We start from the raw sequence: 22,030 nt of genomic DNA, 5'->3' as shown, positions 1-22,030 counted from the left end.
CATAATACAATTTTGTATTCCAAATTCTATAATTCAAAATGTAAAATTTTGTATTTCAGATTGTAAAATTAAAAATACAAAATTCATTCCAAATTGACAATTTTGATATTTTTAAAAATATAAGAGTCAAAAGAAACTATGGAGATACGGGAAGAATTTACCTAAGTTCGTAGAGACCACTGTCCACTAAGCCTAATATTAAAGTTCAAGCCCAACCCACTAGAGACAGGGCTTTGAGCGGGTCCAATTTTGTCTGGTGGGTGATAAGCCCAAAGGAGCGTTGGGCTGATTGGGCCCAGGGAGGAGGAGGAGGAGCGCGAAAGGAAAAATTGAATTTCAATTTGATGGGTGTTGTTTGGGAAATGAAGTGAGAAGCGAATAGAAATGCGGTGGAGACTGCTCCATGGATGGGAAGCCTAACCCGGATTCCTCCTCCGCGGACTTCCTCCGCCACGTTCAAGCCGCCTTGAAACGACACCGTCCCATCGGTCGGTAATCCCCTTTACTCTTCTCTCAGTCATTCAGTTCATTTCAAATCTCATTTCTAGGGTTTCTCCTTTTCAGGTTCAATGCAGTCCAATAGCATAAGGCCAAGGCGCACGCTGCTTCCACAACGAAAGCTGTCAAACACGCCTTCCGACCCCACTAAATCTCAAGAACAAGCTTCTTCCAAGGTCTCACTCAACACCGTCGTCCCTTCCCAAAATCTAGATGCTCAGAAGAAAGTTCAGTTTTCAGTTCACACGAATTCTACTGCTCAGGGTAAAGTTTTATTATATTATGCTCCTCGTGTAGTTTGAACCCGTCACTGTTATTTCCTGCGATATTTATTTTTTACAGATGCTAAGGCTACCACTGAGTTGGAGAATTTATCGTCTCACATGGGTTCGCTTGGATTCGCAGAAATGGAGTGGGTTGAAGGCAACCAAATTGAAGCATCGTCATCATTGCTTGGATGCAACCGGAAGGAGGATGTTCAGAAGGCTGGCTTCGACGCGAGTTTGAGATGTGATAGTGGAGTGAGTTCGGCGTTGCCAAAGAGAAGTGTGGTTACTCAGGATCATTTGCAGCAATTCAGTAGTTTTTTGAGTCAGCCAGCTACGCAGTCTTCGGTTTTGGGACCTTCATGTGCTACAACCACGTCAGTTCATTCAACTTCGGCACCTATGCTAAATTCAACAACACGCTATTCTCACTCGCATCTAGAAGGTGGCTCAAATGTGACTGCTGAGCCTTTTGGGGAGGTTAATGCTAACCCTCGTCCTGTTACTGAAGGGCTTGTGAAATCAGTTAATGTTTTCCAAAAGGAAACCAACAGAATGTTGGTGGATCGGGGGGCAGAAGCTGAAGTCCAAGCTTCTGGTCCTAGTATTGCTGATGCAGAGTTGGCGTCTAAGAAGAGCAATCGATCTAAGGAGCAACAAGGGAGTGTGTTGAAAGAATCTGGAGATTCTAAATATACTTGGGATGATGGTAAAGGGAAAGAGGCTGTGGATGTTGCCACTATACAACCGTTGGCTCTACCTTCCACAACCACATCTTCAGATGCGAAGTTGGAGTCTTCTAAGGTAGAAAAACGAGAGAAAATTGCAAGTAGTAAAGGTGCATCATCTGCCCGTAAAAGGACTTATGATCCTGATTTGTTTTTCAAAGTTAATGGAAAGCTTTATCAACGTCTTGGCAAGATAGGTAGTGGTGGAAGCAGTGAGGTACACAAAGTGATTTCATCGGACTGTAGGATATATGCCCTTAAAAAGATCAAGCTCAAGGGTCGTGATTATGCTACTGCATTTGGGTTTTGTCAAGAGATTGAGTATCTGAATAGGCTAAAGGGAAAAGATAACATCATACAGCTCATAGATTATGAGGTACTATTCGTCAATGACATTTTTCTGTTGGGATACTTTGTGTTACTCTAGCTTTTATCTATTTCTGCTTCATATCTCTCGTCAATGTCCGAGGATTCTCGTCAATGTCCGAGGATGAGAATAAATTATGTCATCACTTCTGTATGTATACTCTTCATTTTTGGTGCTCTTGGGTTATATACAGACAAAAAGTTTTTCTTGAGTTTATTTTTGTGTTTGTAGTGTATGGAAAATGTTTTATTTACTTAAGTTCTAGTGTAGTTTACTTACAGTCAATTTTGTGATTAGGTGACAGACAAGGCATTGCTTGAGGAAGTTATGAAAGGCTCCTTCAGTAATAAAGATGGCCGGGTCAAGGATGATGGATGTATATACATGGTACTTGAATATGGAGAAATTGATTTGGCTCACATGTTGTCTCAGAAGTGGAAGGAACTGGATGGAAGCCACCAGACCATAGATGAGAACTGGCTTCGATTTTATTGGCAGGTTTAAAAATCTACTTTGTATCCTTGTAAATATTATATTAATTCTGGAAATTGCATGTGCTGTATAGCTACTTTTGTTCTCATTGATCAATCATTAAAATTTCTGGTGCTTATTACCTAAAAAGACTGTAATTAACATACATATATCCATATCTGCTTCTATGTGTTCTGGATGTTCAATCAATTCCTCAGATTTTACGTAACATTTGAAGAAGTTGCTCTCTATTTCTCTTTCCGAGCACTATTGATAATCTGATTTGAAATTATGTTCTTTCAAACTTGTTACCTGTTCTCGCCATTATATGATTATGAGCTTAGGTTTCTTATTTTTATATCTGTCCATGTAAATTAGCTTAGGTTATTCTTTTGACACCTTTCGCAGCAAATTCTTCTAGCTGTCAACACTATTCATGAGGAACGTATTGTGCACTCAGACTTAAAGCCAGCTAACTTCCTTCTTGTCAAAGGTTCCCTAAAACTAATTGATTTTGGTATAGCCAAAGCAATAATGAATGACACAACCAACATCCAACGGGATTCACAGGTGATGCTTATTTCCACCTCTTTCTCTACTTTTGATCCACTTGTAGATATTGAGATGCAGGTCTGCCTTGTATTGTTAAATGATGTGCATTATTGAATATAAGTTATGTAAAACATAGTATAGGATTTTTTTTTAACTTTTATCCCAATTTTAAGATGTCAAACTAACTATAAATATTAAATTTGTACTTATACTGTGTTAAATTCTTGTAGGTGGGTACACTAAGTTACATGTCTCCAGAGGCATTTATGTGTAATGAGACTGATGCAAATGGAAACATCATAAAGTGTGGCCGGTCATCAGATATCTGGTCCCTGGGCTGCATCCTTTATCAAATGGTATATGGGAGAACACCTTTTTCAGATTACAAGACATTTTGGGCCAAATTCAAAGTGATAACAGATCCAAATCATGAAATTACGTATGAACCAGTTTCAAATCCATGGCTTTTGGATCTTATGGAGAGGTGTCTAACATGGGATCGCAATCAAAGGTGGAGAATACCTCAGCTACTCCAACATCCTTTTCTTGTTCCTCCTGTACCATCTCATCCATCATTGCCCCAGGATAATAATAGTTGTGAATTGTTACAACATATTTCTGAAACTTGTACATATGACCCAGAGGTATCTCAACTGTGTAGTCAGCTCCAACAGCTTCTTAGCGATCCAGTCGATAAAACAACTCACTCACTAAATTCACGAGATCAACAACTAAAACTGCTGTCCCAAATGTCAGATCTATGTATTCAGCTGCATGAACGTTTGAGAAATACTGGAAGCAAGTAGGTGATGAGAGAAGCTAGTGAGACGGTCAGTGGGGTGTTCAAATCTTTTGGTCCTTTCGTTATATTTTCTCCAATCCCAGATTTCCTATACTCTATTTTTCTTCTCACCTTACACCCCCATCTCGTATATTTTTAACATCATTCACCTCATTTATTGTTTTCTCTCTTTCCTCGTATCTTCCGTCCCAAAGTGCCAGGTGTGAAGAGTCATTCGCTGATGTAATTTTAGTAAATGCAGTCTTCTAGGTTGCTTAGTATGTATTTCCTATTATTCAGTGGGTTAAAGTGTGTAGCAAGTGAATTTAGGACAAGTCTTGTATAAATTTTGTGAAATGTTACAGAAGCACCAAATTAATGAATTGAGTATAGATTTTTGTTAAAAACATTTATTGGTGCTACAAGTGAAGTTGGAAAAAAAATCAATAAATGGAACTTGTCGAATTGGATTTTTAAAATATGGAAGGTTAATAGGGTTTTTCGAAAGGGAATAAACATCTTATTTTTCCCACCACCTTCCCAATTTGTTGTTGCTGCTAACAGGAAATGGGCTTAAATATCAATATTTTAATAATCTTGATGCTTCTTTTCTTGTCTCTTAACTTTTTTTATTGCCTTTTACCTGTTAGTTAGAAAAGCTGTTAAAAGTTGAGGTGACAGGCCAAAGATTACCTCTGTGAAAATAGGAAAATAAAATGGGTAAATAATCTGTAAAATAAATATTGATATACTTTATATTTAATATGATAAAAAGAAAAATTAATAGTTTTAGTTCTACAATTTTGATTTTATTAGTTTTGATTGAACTTTTTAGTAATTAATTGAACAGTTGTTTGGTCTTTAATAATTATTATATTTTTCATTTAAAGAAAAAATTAACATATTAATATTCAGTTAACCTTAAACTACTAACAATCTTAAATTTACAAAATAAAAAGTAAAAGATAAATTCCTTTAAAAATTAATTACATGTTAACATTAATTTTGTTTTAATAAATACACATCAAATACATGCCTAATTACTTTACTTATTTTTGAAGTTCAAACAAAATTAATAAAACTATTTTTTTTACTAAAATTGCTTTTTCTTACACGCAGTGATAGGACTGTTTCTTCCTCTACCTCCATGTATTATTTTCTCACCTCCATAAATTTTTATATTTGTAAAAATACCCATCTATAATATTTCGAATTACATAATCTGAATTATTTTTTTTTCAAAATCCAAAAGTCTTTTAGTTTCTGGATTACATATTCCAGAAGTCTTTTTTTCAAATGTATTTTCAGATTACATAATTCAAAAATTAATCTATGAAAATAGCACAAGAATAAAAAGGTATTTTCACGTTATGTAGAACCTATGGAGGTGCAGGAAGAAACAGTCCTATCACTGCCTTCTCATATTACAGAACTCACGCTATCACTGTTATCATTCACCTTTACCAGCCCACTATATATTATAATTCAGAGTGGGTTAAAATGTGCGGCAGTGAATCAATTAACAAAAGTCTTCAAATAAGCAAATTATGCATCAAGATTTAAAAAAAAAACAGTCCACATCTTTTCATGTTTAAAAACATTTCTTGGTGCTATAGGGGAATGCACATGGGGGGAAAGGGGGAGTGGAAGATTCGATATGATTCTCCAAATGATAAAAATAAACTGCAACACACAAAAGGAGCAGCAAACTCCCCCCCATCTCAACACAAACACACATAAATTTAACATTCCATTAAAAGGTAAACAGTGCAAAATTTTCCTTCTGCTGAATGTTAATATTGAAATGTGTTACGGCTCCCGAGAATATGAGAAAGCAAGCCAACCATGTCTCTAACAGATTCGGTTTCAATGAGTAGCTTGTACAAACAGCAGCAGCAGCAGCAAGTTGTTATTCTAGCTGTCTACGGAGGAGAATTTGTAAGAGGCTTCAGCACGGGCTTCTTCCAACTTCATCAAGAGATCCTTCATGAAAGGTGTATTTGTGCCATGAGTAATCCGTAGTATATCCACCGCCTTCGTCAGTGATTTAACACCTTCCTCTATCTCTCCCAAATACCTATTTCAAAGCTCAAACAACAACATCAACAATACATTTCTTTTCCTTTTTAGCTTATACCTTTCTTTATCCTTACCTACATTTCTTTTCTTTTTTTCTTAATTTTTATGCTACTCTTAGACTCTTTAATTACACTTATTCACAACTTTTAACTTTTAATAAAATATTTCACCTTTAAAGAAATTATTACTTAAAAGTAATAAAGAAATGAAAATTATAATTCTCGAAAAAATATTTTGTTAAAACAAAATTGTATAAATGTCTTTTTGTACTATTTTATAATTTAGTTACTTTAAATGACCATCCTGACTGGGGTCAAATGCAGGGTATAGCAGACTAGCCGTCTAGAAGAGTTGGACACTTGAATTATTTTCTAGTGTTTCAAAGAATTAGACTTTATAGTGCTTTGTTATGAACTTATATTTCTCACAAAAACCTTATGTTCTATATTATGTGGCAATTATGGGCTGTGTTGTGTTCATAAGCTCATAAATTTTCACTTTTCAATTCTTTGATGTGATTCGGAGGTTATTTTCCTTATCTTTTTGTATGCATATGTATATGTTTAAGTATAGTTTTACATTTTTAGAAGAGCCTTACGATTTGTGTTACAATCTTTTGATCCCCGACCTAAGTATCAATTTTGACAAAACTAACATGTGATGCATATATAGAGACATTTCTATGTTATTTACACAAGAAAACATGATTTTTATGTCCCCATAAATGGTTGCACTAAGGAAAAGAATTTAACAAAAACCCTTAGTTAAACAGATATAAAGATGCTTACCATTCTAGTTTTCCACAAGTATAATACTGCAAGCCAAGCAGAGGGTGAATAGATGGATACACTTCTGCAGTAAAGTAATTGACCAGGAAATGGATATAACTATTAGCAATATATTATGAACTTTTCTTCAAAGAGAACATGAATGTTAAGTTTTAGCAGTCTAAGCAAAGTGAATATTTTGTCTAGCCCCATTATTATTGTCCCTATCAGTGTAAATTTCATCACAATGTGTACAACCTTGATGACTGGAATTGAAATGTTCTAGGGTATTTAGTTAACACCTAAAATTACAACCTTGATTTTATCTGCTTTGCTTCCAGAGTACCTTGTGTCACTATTGTTAACAAAAAGTAAGAATATTCTTTTCCTTTTCATTCAACAAGGAATAAATGCAAAAAAATAAAATGGAAACAAAAAATTGAAGAGCAACATATATAACTTTCAAAACAACAGAAACTACTGAAAAAATCAGTGCTATAGAATCTCATTATTATGTCATTTACTATGAATCCACCAAGTTCAATATAACATACTTTCATAGAATGGAATGGTCAATTTGCAATATGCTAAAGCTTCTGTCCAGTGTTCCAGCTCCATTAATGACTGCAAACGAAAAGCTATCTAATTTTTAGATCTATTATCCGAAGTTCAAACATAAAGTATTGCTTCAATGGACTTGTGGAAACATGCTCCTTATGCAAAGATAAAAAAAAAAATAGCAGAAGACAGGCATAGTTTTAATTAATAATTACTAATAAAAAGAAACAAGTAGATCAGTTATGCAAACTTTGGATACACATGAAGGAGGCAGGCTCCTTTTGTCATAAAGACCTGTTGTATACTATTTGCAAGATCATCCAAAACACAATATAAATCATATCAATCCATATTAATTAACTAGTATGTAATATAATTTAGTGACCACACGAGCATGAGAATTTGTTTGTACTGAAAAGTCACAAATAAGATCTGCATTTACTGAACAAATCTCCATAAGAATTGTGCTAATTAAAGCATGTATGGTAAGGTTGAGCTTGATTGATAATTGATATCATCGAGCAAGAAAAATTAATAAAGGAACAAGGAGGAGCTCACCTTCAAAATCTTCTCACGAGTTTGCATCAAACTAACTGAGAAAGGATGATATAGTTCTGTTTGCAGTTTCTCAATCTTTTTATATATGGAAATAACTTCTTGATAACCTAAATATAGTCAAGGATTAGACTTCACAGACATTAACTATGAATCCTTTTTACGTGCACATGGATCAAGGTCATCATCACAAGGGAGAGAAAGAAAAGAAGATTCGAATACAAAAGGAGAAAATTTTAGGCAATAGCTACTGCAATTATATATATTTTGATAGAAGCATTAAAGAATACCGCAAGAGAAAGAAGACTTAGAAGCTGCTTCTTCAGATAGCAATTCAATTTCAGTTATAGTTTCCTTTACCTCCTCCTTGCCCATAACTAGTTGACAACCTTGGCATTGAAATCCTTTCCCATCTTCAATTTTAGCGGGTAAAAAACAAAACAAGGTCATTGATAAGAAAGACATAAAAGCACCATGCAGGTTGTCTATCTGTGATCTCAGTCTTGTTCATAAAGGGGAGGATCAACAATGTACCATCAGACTTCAAAAACAATAGCCAGTATAAAACATTATAACATTCCCCTCCAGCTACTTGAACATTTATTACAGCCATAGGTCACCTACCAGTTGTGTGAAGCAAGAAACCACCACATTTATCACTTTTGCATCTATATCCTTCTAAAATTGCACTTTCTTGTGTATCATCATTCTGACCCTTCAAAACTAACGTGACTGAATTAGCTAATGAAAGCATATAAATTTTATGGAAATATAATAAGTCATGAAAGCCTAAAAAAACTATATCCCAGATTAAGTTATATAGCAAGTACCAATTTAGAACAGCGGGGACATGTACAAGTGAATAGGTACTGTTCTTTGAGAGCCTTCTGTCGAGTCATTGTGCTTCCAGCAGTCTCTATATAACTTATCAGTACCTTTAAACATACAGAAAATTGTATTGAACATGATCTGGAAAAGAATGAAGATATTACGCTACATCTTCAAATAATTTTAAATTGACACTCATCATCTAGTGGATATGAGATGATATCTGCCCAACCAAAAAGTTTCTAAGATAAAAACAAAAAGTCACAACAGAATTGAGAAGTAAATAGGAAACAGCTGCATCACTTTGGAAACAATTATGAACTACAAAGTTAAGTAGCAGTCAGTTCTGTACAGGATAAATAGTGGTAAATGTAACAAATTAAAACAGGAAGCAGTGTCAAGGCAAAGTTGTCTAATGTTCAAACAGGCCAAAGGTGATTCAACAATAGAATTGGGATTTGGGGTCAAAAGTGGTATTTAAAGTTTGACGACAATTTTGACTTTACTCATGTAGGTTGAATCAACCAAAATTGGTTTTACACCCTCTAAATCATAATTAACCATTTGAATCTATCATTTATTAATAAAAACATCCACTTCTTAATTAAATGTACCAATTCGTTTTGTATCTTTCAAACCATCTTATTCATACCACACTTACATGGAAATCTTGAAATGCTAAATTACCTAGGTGTCTACTTTTCCTCAACAAAACGGCTGCATGAGTTTTGCTTTTTGGCATTAATTAACATAGAAAAGCCACATATCTTAAATTTTCAATGGATTAGTAGAAATACCAGTGGTGCCTCCAATAGTTTGGCTTCCATTTACATCCTCTACAGTCTAAATTTAGTTATCCAAAAAAAAATCCAGTAAAAAGTGAACATGACTTAGAGAACAATGAGATGAGACATACAGAAAATATATGAAGCTAAGCATATAGAAATACATAAAAGGCTACAAGACAGGACTTGTGAAACAAAATGGTTAAAATCCCAATATTCTGCCCAATCTTTTTTAAGTTTATTTAAATAATACTAAAATTTCCATTTCTTGCTCTACAAACCAATGAACTAAATATTGCAAATTATAATTGACTTAAAATTTAAAAATAAAATACTTACCTCAGTACCTATGGGTATATGTTCAACAGCACGTACCAATGCTGACCTTCCCTCAAAAACCAACACAGAATTGGGCAAACAACTATATGGCAAATCCAAGATTAGAACACAACCAAATAAATAGGATAATATATACATATATTGGGGTGGATAGACTAAGTGGTTACCTATGATTGATAATGGAAATTACGGGATACAATCCTGTTCCCACAGGTCTTAACTCACTGTCACAAATAGTATGAGCATTACATGCAAACTGCAGGATTAAAAGGATCTGAGCTTAGAATGGCATCATCAGAGTCGAATCCACATAAACAGGATCCTATATCTAAAACAAATAAGTCTAAATCCCCATGAACATAAGAGTTATATCAAATGAGAACAATTTTTAATAGTTATATCAAATGATTTAGGTATAGGAGCATCAGAAGACCTTAGAAAAATTTTCTGCAATCTCTTTTATATTGATTTCTGGCCATTGTAATATGTAATATACAAGATTCGCCATCTGTGCGTAAAGCACCAGCTGCTCTTCTGTGATATCAGACATGTCTTCATGGAAGTGAATGTTAAAAAGAACAATCATCATGGAAAAGTAAGAAAATGGAGAAAAATCTAAATTCATTTCAATACACTTTCAGTAAAACTAGTAATAAAAAGGATACGAGCCACTAATGCCTCCACTAAGTTGTAGTTGTCCATGGCAGTACTTGAGATGACCTAGCAATTAAACAAATAACAAATTTCTCTTATAGCAGCTCAACCTTGATCACTGGTTGAAAAAATCTTTCTGAATAAACAGAAGAAACATTTCATTGCCACAAAAAGGAATTTTAAGGATAAGTCAACGAAGGCAAGTTTAAAAAGTCAAATGTGAGTGCAACTGTATATAAAAATTATGAAAGAAACGAGGAAGGTAAGTATCCAACAGAACAGTCAGTGAAGAATATTAACATTCTACCAATATTTTGTATAAAGAAGAACAGTCCATAATTACTCTGTTTGGTATCGAATGAAGTAAGCTCCAGCCATATTTGAACTAACTTCCTCCATGTTAATATTCTGGTATTGTAACATTAGCTACTGTGATTGCTAAATCGATAATATAGTCAATAACTTGAGCCTCCATTTCCAGGGAGAATACAAGAGCATCAAACATATTTCCAGAAAATTCAATGGTCTTTGGAAAGATCAAAAGAAAATAGGTTTTGCAAAACTGATCTCTCAGAATTTATTGACAATTCCTTCCCACTTTCAAATATGGATAAAGCTTGTCAATTGACTGAAAACGGTAAGATTTGCATTTTGGTAACAACAACCAGGACATAAGCCTGATCCCATCAGGAGAGGCTGACTACATGAATAATACAAAGTCATTTAGCTCGGTTAAAAGACTTCATATTTATAATCTTGCATTAATAAATATTTGTATTGACTTCCCAGACATATTCCATACAACAAGAAAATGAGGTAAGATTTCAATTTCATAATGTAAGAAGCAGCTCTGACTTTCTTGCACCAATACATTACTCAAATATTAACTTTTTATATACCTTATCATCTTGCAACTTCCTCCGCAGATAAAGTCTCACCATCAGCCGTATGGATGGTGTGACAGATTTTCTCTTGTCCTTGTCAAGCCTTGAGAGGACCTCACACTCAAGACGATGCAGCTTCCACTCTGACCTCTGAACAACGTTAAAAACCACGACAAAGGTTACACTGATAGAGCAAATAAATATATAAAACCCATTAGCTATATTTACACTCAAACTTTGTAGGAACTGAATCTATCGATAAAAGGGGAATAGGTGATGAAGAAGACAAGACCTGACATGCGGTTCTGCAATAGTATGCAACGTGGCAACGTGAGCATCTTCTAAGGACATTAGATGTCGTCAAACATCCATCACACCTTTTGGGGGTGGAAAGTGGGGAGTTGTTTGGAACACAAACGTAAGGCTCTTGGCCTATGATCACATCCCCTGCAACATAAAAGACGCATTTAACATTGATTAGTTGTGTGTTCATCATTGTGTTCATCATTCTCCAAACTCATTCAAGTTACAAACAAGTACCGAATGAAGCGAGAAAAAAAGTTTAAACTAGAGTGAGAGACCTGGATAGAAATCCCTTGTAGCGAAGAGAGAGCGACCCTTTTCTGGGACGGTGGAAACTGATAAGCCACAATCTTTTAGAGCACTTTGCAAATCCTCCATTGCTATGTTGAAGGACGGTACCTCTGCGCTTTTAATTTCCCTCTCCCTTTTGGTTTTAGTGGGTTCGGGTCATTCACCTTCAACTCGTTCCGCGGGTAGCCTTTGTTAAGTTTCTAAAATTGCTAAGTAGTCCTTATTCTGAAACTATTTACAAAAATCATATTCGTCTCCCTGCTCCAAGTTCAAAACGAAAACAAAATTTTGTTTATCATGCCAATTGCGGATAAGAAAAAAAGAATGACCATGAATCATGTGGATCATGCATGTGATTTTTCTTTTTCAATTTTTTTTTACAAATATAAGCTTAGATCAGTATGATTGAATTAAAAAAAATTCAATTATGAATATTTTAAAGGTTTAATTACCATTTTCGTCCCTATATTTATAGTCAATAGTCAATTTGGTACCGTGGTTTTTAAAAAATTCAATTTGGTCCCTAAGTTTTTTAAAATGTATTCAAAATGATCCTTTCTTTTAAATATCACCAAACGGCGTTAAGTGGTGCTTATGTGGCAGACACGTGTAAGTTACGTGAATGATGCTTACATTACTTTAGTGAATACTGAATTAGGGTTTAGGTTATTCAAATTGGTGATTTCGAATTTCTGATTTAGGGTTTCTAATACGAGGATGGCTCCCCTCGTATCAAGAGGGGGGGTGAATTGACATTTTAAAACTTTCTCACAGAAACAGTGTTTAACACAGTTTTACAGAAAATAAATCGATTTATGTGAAAATGAACAGATTTATTTCAGCATTGTTTTTGTTTGAAAAGCGTTTATACAACAAGGTTAATCACAAGATTATGCAGATAGATTTTCCAGATGCACACACACAGATATTAGATTGAAAAACAGTGAAACACAAAAACAACAAACCTTAATTCCAATTAATGTGATTTAGGTTCAATTAAGGGCTTGACAATTAGTGAGACAATCTATCACACTCAACCTGTTTTATTAGCCTTTATCAGTGTTCTTATTGAAACCAGACAATTTTCCAGAAATTAAGAACAGTATGCACAGTGCCCAGAAAGAACAGATTTATTTTCAATTGAACGGATTTATTTCTTTGCTGTTTTATCAATTATGCAGAAACGAAATTGCAGAGAGAATGAACACAAGCAGTTATACTGGTTCACTCAACTGAGCTACATCCAGTCTTCACCAAAACCAGGTGGAAATCACTAAAACACAGTATAACCAAGTACAATTCTCACTATTCTTGAAACCTACAAGAACTTAGGTACTCTTGCTGAAAAAAACCTATTTCAGCACACACCCACTCTTCAAGAAAACCTATCAAGAAGAGTGTTCAACCAAACTATTACAAGAAATGAGAAGTGAAACGACTACACCTGATTGAGGATACAAAGATCTGCCTTAAACCAGTAGGCAAGATTGCTAGAACAATAGCTGCACCTCACACCAAGCTTTTGGAACCAAACCAAGAACAAACACTTTGTGATTTTTGAAATCTTTGAAGAACAAATTTTAATCCTTTGTAAACTCTTAGTTCTCTGCTGTCAAAACTTGTTTTTGCAAATGTATGAACGATGTTTAAACTCAGAAACAAGTTTTCATTTTTATAGAAAACCAACTTATAACAGATTTTTTGAAAAAAACAGTTAAAGCTATTATAAAATGAACAGATTGAAAATAAAATGAACAGATTTATTTTCAAAAAGCAGTTAGAGAATTTGTTAAGTGAGGAGACTTAGTCAACCATTCTGGTGTTGAGATAAGAATGAAATTCGTTTAAGCTTGACATGGCACTAGAGACAAAAATAATCTATTCATTTACAGATGAATAGATTTATTTTTCAAAACGAAAACATAAAAGTTTAACTGTTTGAAACACAGTCGTTTTGAAAGATAGAAGACTTAGTCAAAATACATGATGCACAAAATCTAATTTTCCCAAGACTTAGCCAAGACATCAGTGTAAAAATGAATCTGTTTATTTAGGAAAGAACAGATTTATTTTTATGCAGTAAACATGTTTTTTGTAAAACATGTGAAAAACAGTTTAAGAAAACTTATGCTTGTTCTTATCACATGGCCAGTGGTTATGAGGTGAGTTACTCAGCAAAAAACCCACTCTTAGACAACCTCTAAGCACTACCTAAGACACACTTAAAGCAAAGCAAAATACAAATGAAAAGTACATAGAAGTCTTCATCAAACACAATCTTGAAGGGGCAGCAACCATCTTCAACACTCGTAACAAATTTCACTTGCACCAAGTCAATTTGTGTAAAAAAAATGGATTGGCCCATACCCAGTTTGATTTTGAAACCATTTTTTTAATAAGTCTATCACCTATGTTTATTTTTTCATCTTTATGAATCACATTTATTCACTTTTGCCTTAAAAATATGATCGCGCATATATTAGGACTTGAACTCATGACTTCGATTGAAAGAAATCTCATGTTAGTTTGTTAATGAAATATATTTATCGCTTAGACATCTTTAAAACTCAATCCACCAATATACTTTGGTTTTATTACTTCTTCTCATCTTACCAAATTATAATTTTTATTAGTCACATTCTTAAACTACGATGTATACACTACTTAAATTATATATTGGTAAACACCATTTGAAAATAAAAATGGTTGCATGGTTACATAGTATGTAGACCATAAATGAGTTTATAAGGCAAATACAACATACATTATTTAAATGATTAAATATGTTTTTGATCCCTGAAATATTGGGGTGGCAAGAGATTGACGGATGAATTTGTGTGTTTATGATGTTGAGAAATTTTTTCTATAATAGTTATTTTATGTATTTTTAGCTCTCATAATTATAAAATATTTTAAACATTGTTTATAAAAAAAGAAATATTTTATTTTATGTAAAAAAAAATAAAATTAAGTATGTTTTTAGTCCTTAAAATTTCATATTAATATAAAAAAAAATAATCAAAGTTAGACCTTTCACTTACGTATAACTCCATTTGTCACATGACAAAGTCGTTAACGTCGTCTGATTATCTTTCATAACTTTTCAAAGTACAATGAAACAATTACTTTACAATTTTGGTGATAGGCGAAATCTAATTTTGCAAAAAAAAAATCAGGGACTAGAAACATACTTAATCCTTATTTAAAATCTTCCATTTCCAATTTTCTAAGTGGGCTAGGACTTTCTCAATCACAAAGTTAAACTTTGTTTTGATGACTTTTTGAACTAGTTATTTGTAGTGAAAACACTTGTCCATGTTATTTTTATGTATCAAGAAAACCCATTTTAATATATAAATATAAATTGTTGAATATTAACCCTTCAAACATAATTAATTGTCAAACTCATTCACAGTAAAAAACAGTAATAATTGTTTTAAAAACACCATAAATAAAAAAATATGGATAAAAGGAGATCTCTTAAATATTGTAATAGTTTGTTAATCTCTCTAATTTTACACGATGATTTATAGCATAACATATGGAAGATATAAGTAAGAAGTGATAACATCTCGTTGTATCAAGTCATGAAAAAAGAAAAATTCTAAAGTTTTGATTTATTTTAAAGAATAGATAAACTTGCACCTCTAACACATCATATGATTAAATTTACTATGCCATGTAAATCAAATTTGACGAGGGTTTTGTAAAGAAACTATCATGACTACAATTATTACTTTCACTCCACCCTTGCGAATGTGATAAATAACTTCTTATGCAAAAAATTAATATTTTTTTTACCTCATGAATAAAACTCTTTTGAAAATGTAAAAAAATGTGATATTAACTATTATTATCTTTTATCTTTCACTAATTTATTAAGATAATATGCGGATATTGTTTTAAAAAAAAGTCATAATATGTTGAACTAAAATAGTTAAATCTAGATATTGATAAAATAAATAGACCTTTTTCTGTGTGTATTTTATAAACTAGAGAAATAGTGTGTGCTTTGTAAGATATATAATTGAAAAATCAAACAATGTTCTTGTTTTTATTTTTTTATTTTCCTGTGCAAAATATAAAGAGAAAAAGTTTAGGGATGGAAAGTTGAAACTTGAAAGTTATTGAATAACTTTTTAAGAATTATAATGGCTACTTACTCTATTTCGTATGTAAAAATTTATAAAATCCTAATTATATATATATATATTAATGTCTTTACATTAGCATTTAAGAAATTATGTTTAGTTTAAAATATATTTCTTTTTTTATTTCATTATTATATGTAAAAATTATTCTTAAGAAAGCTAGAAGTATTTATAAAATTCAGAATAATCTGACGAATTTTATCCAATAATCGAGGAAATTATTGCTCGTAACAGCCTACTTTTTACCATTTCAAAAGGTCAGAAATGCGATATGTTGGATTCTTGCAATTTTCCTAAGTTTTGAGGACTGAAATGCAAAAATTAAAACCATGTAATAGTAACCGGTCACAGAAGTGGAACCACCTTGTTTTTTCCGACTTGCGGTAACGCTTTTTGAAGTCAGAAGAAACGTTGATGCTGTTGCGTAACCCTTCGTGGACAACAACGTTGCTATCAGCCACCGCGAGAAGGCTCTACAACCACCGCCTTTCTACATCTTCGTCGATGGCGTCTTCAGGTTCGGTCTTTAAGGGTTTAGGTAGTTTAAGTTTAAGGCTTAATATTATCAGTTAACTAATTCATTTGTCACTCAACAATTGCATCGAGTAAAGCGTGAATAATGAAAGTGAAATAGTTGTTCCTCTCTTTTTAATCAGCTTTGGAATGCAGTTTGCTGGTTTTGTATGGAAAATCATTGGCAGAGAATGAAACTGCCAAAGCTATAAAAACCAATAACACTCTCAAGCTCCCCGAGAATGGAGAATACTCCCTCGTTTTGCATTCGCAGCTGGATAAAGCTCTTATGCAAGGGTCTTTTCAAATTCCCTCCTTTATGGATTCTCTTTCAACCAAACAATTTGGCAGGCTTCTCATCTGGTCCCCTCAGTTAACTTCAACACATGATATCGTTTCACAGTATGTTTTGCACTTTTAGCCTTTTGTTCAGTGTTTTAGAGTATGCACTGGAAGCAGAAAAAATGACTTTGTTGTGCCTAAAATAATGTTTTGTCATTTTTTTCGCATTTTCTAATTATCCATATTCATTTATAAGATCTTATTTTCCTAAATCTGACACTCTTAGTTTGTTCAGAAACTTTTGTGAGCTTCCCATTGGTACAGTTTGTGTCGCTGATGTTCAGACCAAGGGACGAGGTTTGACATTTATACAACATTTAGTGTTGTTGTGTGTGATTATCTGTCCTTTTCAACTTCCATTTTAGTTAAAGTCCAAGCTGCCCTGAGCACTTAAATTCTCAGGTCGGTCTAAGAATGTCTGGGAATCTCCATCGGGTTGCCTTATGTTTTCTTTTACTTTGCAAATGGAGGATGGACGAGTCGTTCCTTTAGTTCAGTATGTGGTTTCCCTGGCTATCACAGAGGCAGTCAAGGATATCTGTTACAAAAACGTAAGTGCTTTGTTTTGAAGAACTGACTTGACACCTAGCTTGCCAGTGAATTTGATTAGGGAAAATTGTAGCAAGGTTAACAAATTTAAGTAGATTTATTTTCTGTTTACACAAACAAATGTGCAGATGTTATTGACTAAATAAACTTAAAATTGTAATTCTTTTGGGGAGACTGATGCCTGTTGTTGCTTTATGTGATTCCGAGAATAACAGCAGTAAGAATGCTGTTGTTTACTTTGTGTTTGGCAGTATTCCAAATCAACATGCATGATTTGTCACAATGTTAATATGTTCTCCAATTGTTTTGGCATTGTGGGCCCTTAAGTATGTTTTATTCCAACGCTTTCCATTCCAGGGGTTACCAAGCATAGATGCTAAAATCAAGTGGCCAAATGATCTTTACTTAAATGGCTCTAAAGTTGGAGGCATTCTTTGCACCTCGACATATAAATCAAAGAAGTTCAACGTTAGTGCAGGTAATAAATTATTCTTGAGTAGTAATGCCATTCAGTATCGACTGATTGCACTTCTGTTCTGTGTACTTAAATAGTTGAATTTGTCTATCTGTTTTCTGTGGAGAATTTGACTTTCCTTAATGTCATTTTGGTAAGAATAAAATGATTTTCAAGTTTATGCTCATGAGGATGATCATAACAAATCTCATGCTTTCACAGGAATAGGCTTGAATGTCAACAATGAGAAGCCAACAACATCCTTAAATACAGTTCTAAGAGAGTTGTCTACAGGAGGTTACCAATTTCAAAGAGAAGATATTCTAGCCGCCTTTTTTAACAAATTTGAGGAATTTTATGGTTTATTTGTGAATCAAGGTACTGTACTAGTTAAGTAATTTGTTTGATAGGTTTCATATCTAAATTCTGACATCATACCTCAATTCTGGTTGTGTAAACATCTTGTACCTGTGTTCATTCCTCTATCGTGCTCTTTCTCTGGAAAACCCATGGATTAATAAAATCTTTTAACCAATCTGAATCAACTTCTTGAATTATGCTTCTCACCCTTGTGTACCAATCACAATGGAAGATACTTGTAAGCCTATCCTTTTTATATCTAAATTAATCAAGCTACATATAATATGAAGGGAAGAAAATTATGGAAATTTATATTTTGGGAAAGCAGAGAAACAGGCAAGAGAGAGAAGAGTAATATAACTATAGGGAATAGGATGCAACAGTTATGTATATAATTGAAAATGATTTGCTGGTTTACAATTGCAAGTGCAAAACTCCATGAGCCTCTATTTTTCTTTTGTCTGGATATTTTTTTTCCCTTTTTGAAGATTTACTGTTTCTTTTAATGGATTGTACTCACGACTTAGAGAGTGAGGCCTGACATGATCCTACAGTTTCCTCAAGTTTGTTGTTCATTTACAAATGCATCAAATTCAATGTAACTTATGCCATCACATTCGTTATTGAAGTGACATCAAATTGGTTCCTAGAAGAACAAAACTAGTGGGAGTGGATCCTTCCATCCTAGATTTTCATGTGACTGTCTCCGAGGAATGTCTATGAAAAGGGAGATAGACACTCAGAAAACATTATCAGTGAAGATCTGTTGTCAAAACTAATGGCACTTTTAATTGAAGGATCAATTTAATGTTTCCGATATATGGATGACCAATATAGTCTCACATACATCTACGGAAGAAAAAATAAGCATTTATTAAAAAATTTAACATAAAATAAACATCCAAAACAGTGTTTTTTTGAGTTAAAATAATGCAATTACTTTGTTTCCTGACTTTAGAGTTTTCCTCAACTTACTGTATTTTAAGCACCCATTATTCTACATTACCGAATATGTTGATTACTAGTTAGGTAATTTTCAGCTTCACAAATCTTGTTAAATGCAGGATTTCAGACCCTAGAGGAGCTCTATATTAAGACATGGTTGCACAGGTGACTTAGTTTTAAAATTCTCACCTGTAGTTTTATTTATTTTATTTTATTGGCAAGGATTCATTGCAAGACTTAAGAGAATTGGTTGGTTTTCTTGTAATTGCCTTTGAATCTTTTTTTTTTTTGGTAATGCCTTGAATTATAAGGCACAAATAATGTGATGCCTGTTAGCATGGATAAAGTTGAAGGACAAGTTAGGGATCATGATTAGGGTTGCAAAATATGCTAAGAACTAGGTGATTGAATTCCCTGTTTCTATGCCTTGGTAAAATCAGAGAATCATTGTTACTCTGGAGACTATTTTTTCTAGAAAGTTTAGTGACTAACCTAGCATTCAGTGAATTAGTAGTTTCCATCGTGTGTGGCTGCATAATTTGTCGAAAGTTCTTATCATTAATATATATATGGAAGAGTTCCATTGACTCCACTGTACCTTAGCTTTAAATAGAAGTTCTGATGATTCTTTGTCCAAGAGTACTATTTTTTACACAATAGAACTATGAGGGACCTCTGCATTCATGCTATTTCCTGCTTTTCATCATTTTTGGTCTTCAATTCTTATTTTCTACCTGTCCCCCCCACCAAAAAAAGAGAAAATAAAATGTCTTCATTTGCCCTCTTTATCATCATTTTATTCTTATCTTTTCACTTTGAAATTCAAATCACTAGAACTAGCAATTAATCACCATCATAAACTTAAGTAGTACTTCCTTTTACCCTTGATACTTTGTAGCAATGTTAATCATGAAGGAGTGAATCTGAATTCCTAACGTTTTGTCATAATGCCGATCTTGAAGCAGAAACACTCTTCTTGTTTGAGACACAAGGCACTGCATCAGCACTTCCCTAACACTAATATGACATGTGTTTGATTCTCCCAGGGTCCACTTATATTATTTTCTATCAGCTTGAACGCATCAGCCAACGCATACTTCAGGATGGAAACTTCGAGAACATTAGTATCAGAAAAAAATAAAATATTTATATTTTTTTGAAAAAGAAAATCAGAAAAGTCGACATAGAGTGTATTATAAAATATAAAATAATAATGTATCTCGCTATGTTTTTGTGAAGGCAATTATCGTAGGATGTTTAATATAGCATACAAATCTTGATTATCATTTTTAGATTATATATGTCTTGGTGTCTTATATTTGTTTACTTTAATTGTGTTGAAATATCTTTATCAATCTTGAGTCCGGTGTTTGTGTTAAAGTTTATGCTTTAGAGAAAACTAACAACTAAATTCATTTATTCATTTTAGTTAGCAGCTGAAATGAAGTTTAAACATATTGTTGTATTCATCATTTTGTTTATGCTTTTAAACATATTGTTGTATTTATGGGTGTGCAGTTATTTATATATTCAAAAATGTTGTGTGCAGTGGACAGAGAGTTGTTGTACAAGAAAAGAATGGGGACAAAGTGATCGAGCATGTGGTAACTATTCAGGTTTGGCAGATGAAAACTATTCCCTCCTGACCAACCGTTCATAGAGAACACTTGATGTAAAATTTGTTCTGTGAAAATAAATGGATAGTTTCTGTGAACCATTTTCAGTGGTAATATTGATGGTTTAACTCGGTTGTCATTATTGCTGTAAAGTAATTTTTCTATTAATTTATGCGTAGGGTTTGACATCTTCGGGATATTTATTGGCTGTCGGTGATGACAATCAAATGTGTGAGCTCCACCCTGATGGTAATAGGTAATGGAACAAAATACCTTTTTCTGCCATCTGCATGATTTAGTTATGACCAAAATGCTTCTGGAGAAAAAAAAATCAACAGTTTAGGCCTAGGAACTTTTGAAATTTGAAGCACGCATAGTTATCAAAAACAGTGATAAATTTCACCGGACACATTTATTAATGAAATGGACGTTTGAAATTACGTGATTGCATGACCTGATCTTATTATCAATTGAAATTCAAAATGATTTCCTACTGTGTTACAGCTTTGACTTTTTCAAAGGACTAGTCAGAAGGAAACTCGACTGAACAAGATTCCTTGACACATTTCACAAGAGGCTACAACTCTACCGCACTTTTGCACTCTGTATATATTATTACGAAGGTTTTTGTCTTTAGAGCTAAGAGTTTTCCATAAACCATATTTGTTTAATATATGTTGTCTTTAGAGCCTCAGAGCTTTTGTACCCCATTTATGATTTTCCGTCAAACTTGTGATGCGCTTTCCTTGTCCGGTCAAACTAGATCTTCTATACATCATGGCACGTAAAAAAATCATGCAGTTGCAACCAAAATAGTAACTTATTTTTTTCTCTTGATAGGACCTAGTTCATGATTGCTTTAGTCAATCATTTGTAAGGAGTATGGTGGTCCTTCGTCGCCAGCTATGAAATGATTTGAATAAGAAAAAGAAAAACCGTTTCTATGATTCATACTTGTGCTCAATAATCGCCTTTGCTTCCAAATAAAGTGTGTTCGAATTAGATGCTTAATCAGATGTGTTGACTGTCTGTCTTTCAAAAATCGGTCGCTTTTTGAAATTGGACTCATTCGCCATAATGCCAAATCTGTTTTCCTTATAAAAACATGCAGTACTTTTTTCCCACTGGCTTTATACAGTAATGTTTACCCATTTATATTGGCGTATATTTCTCACATACTGGTATCATGTAACAAGATAGTACTTGTCGTCATAGTTGAGAATTTGCATTTATTCCACAAAGAGTAGCGTTGTGCTAGTGATCCACAATGGTCCATTATCCATCATATTCAGCATGTTTTTTTGGTGGGGTGGTTGGTGGCCTTGTTTGAAGAAAAACCTTTATAGTGGCATGTTCAATGGTTGAGTTGTACTTGGTCTTTCTTTTTCGGGATC

General features: G+C 33.4%; 3 protein-coding genes across 9 annotated transcripts; 2 read left to right on the top strand and 1 right to left on the bottom strand.

Moving 5' to 3' along the window:
• Positions 1–235: 235 nt before the first annotated feature.
• LOC137821158 (serine/threonine-protein kinase MPS1) lies at positions 236–4,070 on the top strand. Of its 4 annotated transcripts, none has more exons than XM_068625621.1 (6): positions 236–488; positions 565–762; positions 841–1,868; positions 2,157–2,357; positions 2,739–2,900; positions 3,113–4,070. In XM_068625621.1, the coding sequence occupies exons 1-6, from the start codon at positions 404–406 to the stop codon at positions 3,686–3,688; spliced, it is 2,250 nt and encodes a 749-aa protein (XP_068481722.1). In that variant the 5' UTR covers positions 236–403; the 3' UTR covers positions 3,689–4,070. The 4 variants fall into 4 exon arrangements, with proteins under 4 accessions (XP_068481722.1, XP_068481723.1, XP_068481725.1 ...); XM_068625622.1 differs by having other exon boundaries at positions 332–488; positions 904–1,868; XM_068625624.1 differs by having other exon boundaries at positions 354–492.
• Positions 4,071–5,221: 1,151 nt separating this feature from the next.
• LOC137821486 (histone-lysine N-methyltransferase ASHR1) lies at positions 5,222–11,863 on the bottom strand. The gene is made up of 14 exons (XM_068626097.1): positions 11,694–11,863; positions 11,405–11,559; positions 11,128–11,262; positions 10,240–10,294; positions 10,008–10,126; positions 9,742–9,830; positions 9,575–9,656; positions 8,453–8,557; positions 8,247–8,337; positions 7,913–8,035; positions 7,626–7,732; positions 7,064–7,133; positions 6,531–6,594; positions 5,222–5,740 (listed from the first exon to the last, which is right to left on the bottom strand). The coding sequence occupies exons 1-14, from the start codon at positions 11,791–11,793 to the stop codon at positions 5,578–5,580; spliced, it is 1,458 nt and encodes a 485-aa protein (XP_068482198.1). The 5' UTR covers positions 11,794–11,863; the 3' UTR covers positions 5,222–5,577.
• A 4,355-nt stretch (positions 11,864–16,218) lies between these two features.
• On the top strand, positions 16,219–21,587 carry LOC137821516 (biotin--protein ligase 2-like). 4 transcript variants are annotated; one of them, XM_068626144.1, is made up of 10 exons: positions 16,219–16,374; positions 16,514–16,772; positions 16,948–17,009; positions 17,115–17,263; positions 17,619–17,739; positions 17,938–18,093; positions 19,140–19,185; positions 20,570–20,636; positions 20,816–20,892; positions 21,141–21,587. In XM_068626144.1, the coding sequence occupies exons 1-10, from the start codon at positions 16,272–16,274 to the stop codon at positions 21,181–21,183; spliced, it is 1,083 nt and encodes a 360-aa protein (XP_068482245.1). In that variant the 5' UTR covers positions 16,219–16,271; the 3' UTR covers positions 21,184–21,587. The 4 variants fall into 4 exon arrangements, 2 of the variants coding, with proteins under 2 accessions (XP_068482245.1, XP_068482244.1); XM_068626143.1 differs by having other exon boundaries at positions 16,239–16,395; XR_011082822.1 differs by lacking the exon at positions 19,140–19,185.
• Positions 21,588–22,030: the final 443 nt, after the last annotated feature.

Source organism: Phaseolus vulgaris, chromosome 9 (genome assembly GCF_000499845.2).
Source record: "Phaseolus vulgaris cultivar G19833 chromosome 9, P. vulgaris v2.0, whole genome shotgun sequence".
Lineage (NCBI taxonomy): Eukaryota > Viridiplantae > Streptophyta > Magnoliopsida > Fabales > Fabaceae > Phaseolus > Phaseolus vulgaris.
The sequence above is the reverse complement of the archived record's forward strand: the minus strand, read 5'-3'. Positions and strand labels throughout refer to the sequence as shown.